The sequence below is a fragment of the Caretta caretta genome, chromosome 1 (genome assembly GCF_965140235.1).
Source record: "Caretta caretta isolate rCarCar2 chromosome 1, rCarCar1.hap1, whole genome shotgun sequence".
Lineage (NCBI taxonomy): Eukaryota > Metazoa > Chordata > Testudines > Cheloniidae > Caretta > Caretta caretta.
In genome coordinates this window covers 35,524,344-35,526,995 of record NC_134206.1, presented here as the reverse complement: position 1 = coordinate 35,526,995, position 2,652 = coordinate 35,524,344, and the positions used below count along the sequence as shown (strand labels likewise).

Here is a 2,652-nt window from a genome sequence, read left to right as displayed (position 1 = left end):
ATCTATGCAGACTCCTCCTCTTCCTCTTCCCCTACTGAAATCACTGTTAGCCAGTCAGCTAACTGGTTAGTCAACCACACAGTTAAGTATATAGATTTAAAAAAAAAACCCGCTTCAAAATGCTTCAGAGTTAGGGACAATAGCCTGTTTTCTGTTCCTGGGCTCAGCTGCTCCCAACCCACACAGGGCACATGGCCTTTTGCAAAGCAGCTGCCCTGACTGTTTTCCCTCATGCAGTCTGACCCCAGCAACAGGGAACCTACTGGAGCACACCCAAAACTACCACACGCAATTCTAGAAACTTATGGATGTGGAGTGCTAACTCTGCCTACCAGCCTAGCCGATCGGAAGCCAGGTCTTCAGTGAGATACTCAGAAATGGCTGAACTTGCCCAGCTAATTGACAGTGAGGTGTTCCTGGCTTATGCTACCTACACAACCATTGTCCTTTTAAAAATGATGCTAACGAATGTTATAACAGCATACTTCAGAATTACAAGAAAGGTCTTTAGTAACTCAGAAGATACAGCAACGTTTGGCAAAGGTGAGAATGCGAAGAAGTTCCTGTGGACTGACTCAGCCTTTGAATGTGTGTGCAGAGGCCACCTGAACGACCTTGAAATCATTGTCCCATATATTAGCACTGGTCTGCTCTATGCTCTGAGTGGCCCTGCTCTGTCCACAGCCTTGCTGCACTTCAGGATCTTCGTTGGGGATAGAATCTTTCACACTATCACGTATTTGACACCTCTCCCCCAGCCCAGCAGAGTCTTGTTTTGGGCAGCTGGGTATGCAGTTACCATCTCAATGGCATACAGGCTGCTGACAACTGGATTGTACCTGTAACTAGAACACAGCCTCATCACCCCCTCAACATTTCACATGAAGATTCCAACAGTGCATTACATTAAACATGACTGTCTTAAATGAACTGTCTAATTTTTGTAACAATTTTTACATGGTGGCTAGGGCTGCATTTTTAACAAAGAGGCTCTTCGTTCCTGTTTGAAATGTTTCTCTTCAAAGCAAAAAAATCCCTCCCCATGTCCTCTCTATTCAGTCTGCTTTGCCGAAAAACATTAGTTTGAATGTTCGCTCTGTGATTTGTTGAAGGCTTAAGATTCTGAACATATGACAGTGCTGTATCAATAACATGTGTGGTGATTTTCTAGGGATGCACTCTTTTGGGCTGTATCTCCGAAGCCTAAATCAATAAAGACAAGGGGGAAAAAAAAACAATAACTCAGACATGGCTCACTCCTAACCTCCCCGCCAGGGGTCTCTCAAAGAGCTCTCTCCCTATTAGGCACGTGGGTTACACAAGCTCTTTGGGGCAGGGACTGTCTTTTTATTCTGTGTTTGTTCAGTACCTAGCACAGTGGAGTCCTGGTCCATGACTGGGGTTCCTAGGCATTATGAGAATACAGATAATCAATAGTAATATTCAGAGTTTCCCTGGAAAATTCCCATCAGAATTACCTGTCTCTAGATAGCCAACATACCAATTCCAGGCTGTGATATTCAGTTTTACATGCATTATTAGCCAGCAAATTGAGTTACTTCCAGAGCTGGCTGGAGGACAACAATTCTATTTCATGACAACTTTCAAGATATCAAAATTTGTTTTTGTTCCATATTGAAACAAATGGAAACATTTGAATATTTTCGGAAAACAGAATTGTGCCCAAATGTCCATTTTTGGATTTAAAAGATCAGGCTTTTGATTCAGGTCTCTCATTCTCCTCAGAAGTAACCACTGTGGGCCTCTGAAACCTTTCCTTCAAAAGCTTTGTCAAAACTGATATGTCCCCATGAAATGTTTGAGCTTTAAAAAAAAAAGTTTTGTCAAAAATGTTCCAAGTTATTTTCCTCTCTACTACTAGTTTTCCATTCTTAAGAGTATTTTCAAAAAATGGAAAAAGTTATAGGCAAACAAAGATGTTTACTAAATGTTCAGCTGATCTCCAGCTTTATGTTGGAGTGAACTGGGGTCTCTTTTGTTCCCAGACAGAACAATGAGACTGAAGGCAAAAGTACCCTATTGGTCAGGACAAGGAATAGTCTCCAACAGCGCTCCTGAGTTAATCTTTCTGGCATGCAGGAAATGTTCCACTGACACAATACAGACTTCAGTAGCCACTACCAGAGTTTATAGCCTTTCCTAGGATGGGGTTCTGTGTGCTAGCTCTCCTCACCAGTCAGTGGAGTAGTTCAGGGTAACATCAGAGGTATAAAAGTGGCTGTCTTGCTAGATAACCAGGCATACTCTGAACAAGATGACATGACTATGTAAACATCAATCAGTTTGAAAGGTGAACAGGCAGGATACTTCTTCTACAGGCTGGATCCCAGACATTATACTTTGTCTGTGTTCTGCAGATCTTGTGACTATTCTGTCCATCTTCAGTCTTGAATGGCAAACTAGCACATATGCCATTTCAATCTATTAATCTAACATCTTTACTACCATTAAAAGGAAAGGAAAGGAAAGGAAAGGAAAGGAAAGGAAAGGAAAGGAAAAGGTGCCCTCAATATACTACAGTAAGAGACAATAACCTCCGTAGGTTGAGGTAAACAGCCAGCAAACAAATAGAGATACATAAAAAGAGATGGTTTCAGAGTAGCAGCCATGTTAGTCTGTATTCACAAAAAG

At 41.8% G+C, this 2,652-nt stretch overlaps 1 protein-coding gene across 2 annotated transcripts; it reads left to right on the top strand.

The window, feature by feature from the left end:
* Window positions 1-339: 339 nt before the first annotated feature.
* On the top strand, window positions 340-871 carry LOC125634053 (microsomal glutathione S-transferase 1-like). 2 transcript variants are annotated; one of them, XM_075120101.1, is made up of 2 exons: window positions 344-410; window positions 504-871. In XM_075120101.1, the coding sequence occupies exons 1-2, from the start codon at window positions 378-380 to the stop codon at window positions 843-845; spliced, it is 375 nt and encodes a 124-aa protein (XP_074976202.1). In that variant the 5' UTR covers window positions 344-377; the 3' UTR covers window positions 846-871. The 2 variants fall into 2 exon arrangements, with proteins under 2 accessions (XP_048700190.1, XP_074976202.1); XM_048844233.2 differs by having other exon boundaries at window positions 340-871.
* Window positions 872-2,652: the final 1,781 nt, after the last annotated feature.

Coding starts and splice junctions, on each gene's coding strand:
- LOC125634053 (XM_048844233.2), top strand. CDS start 378: ATGGCTGAACTTGCCCAGCTAATTGACAGTGAGGTGTTCCTGGCTTAT.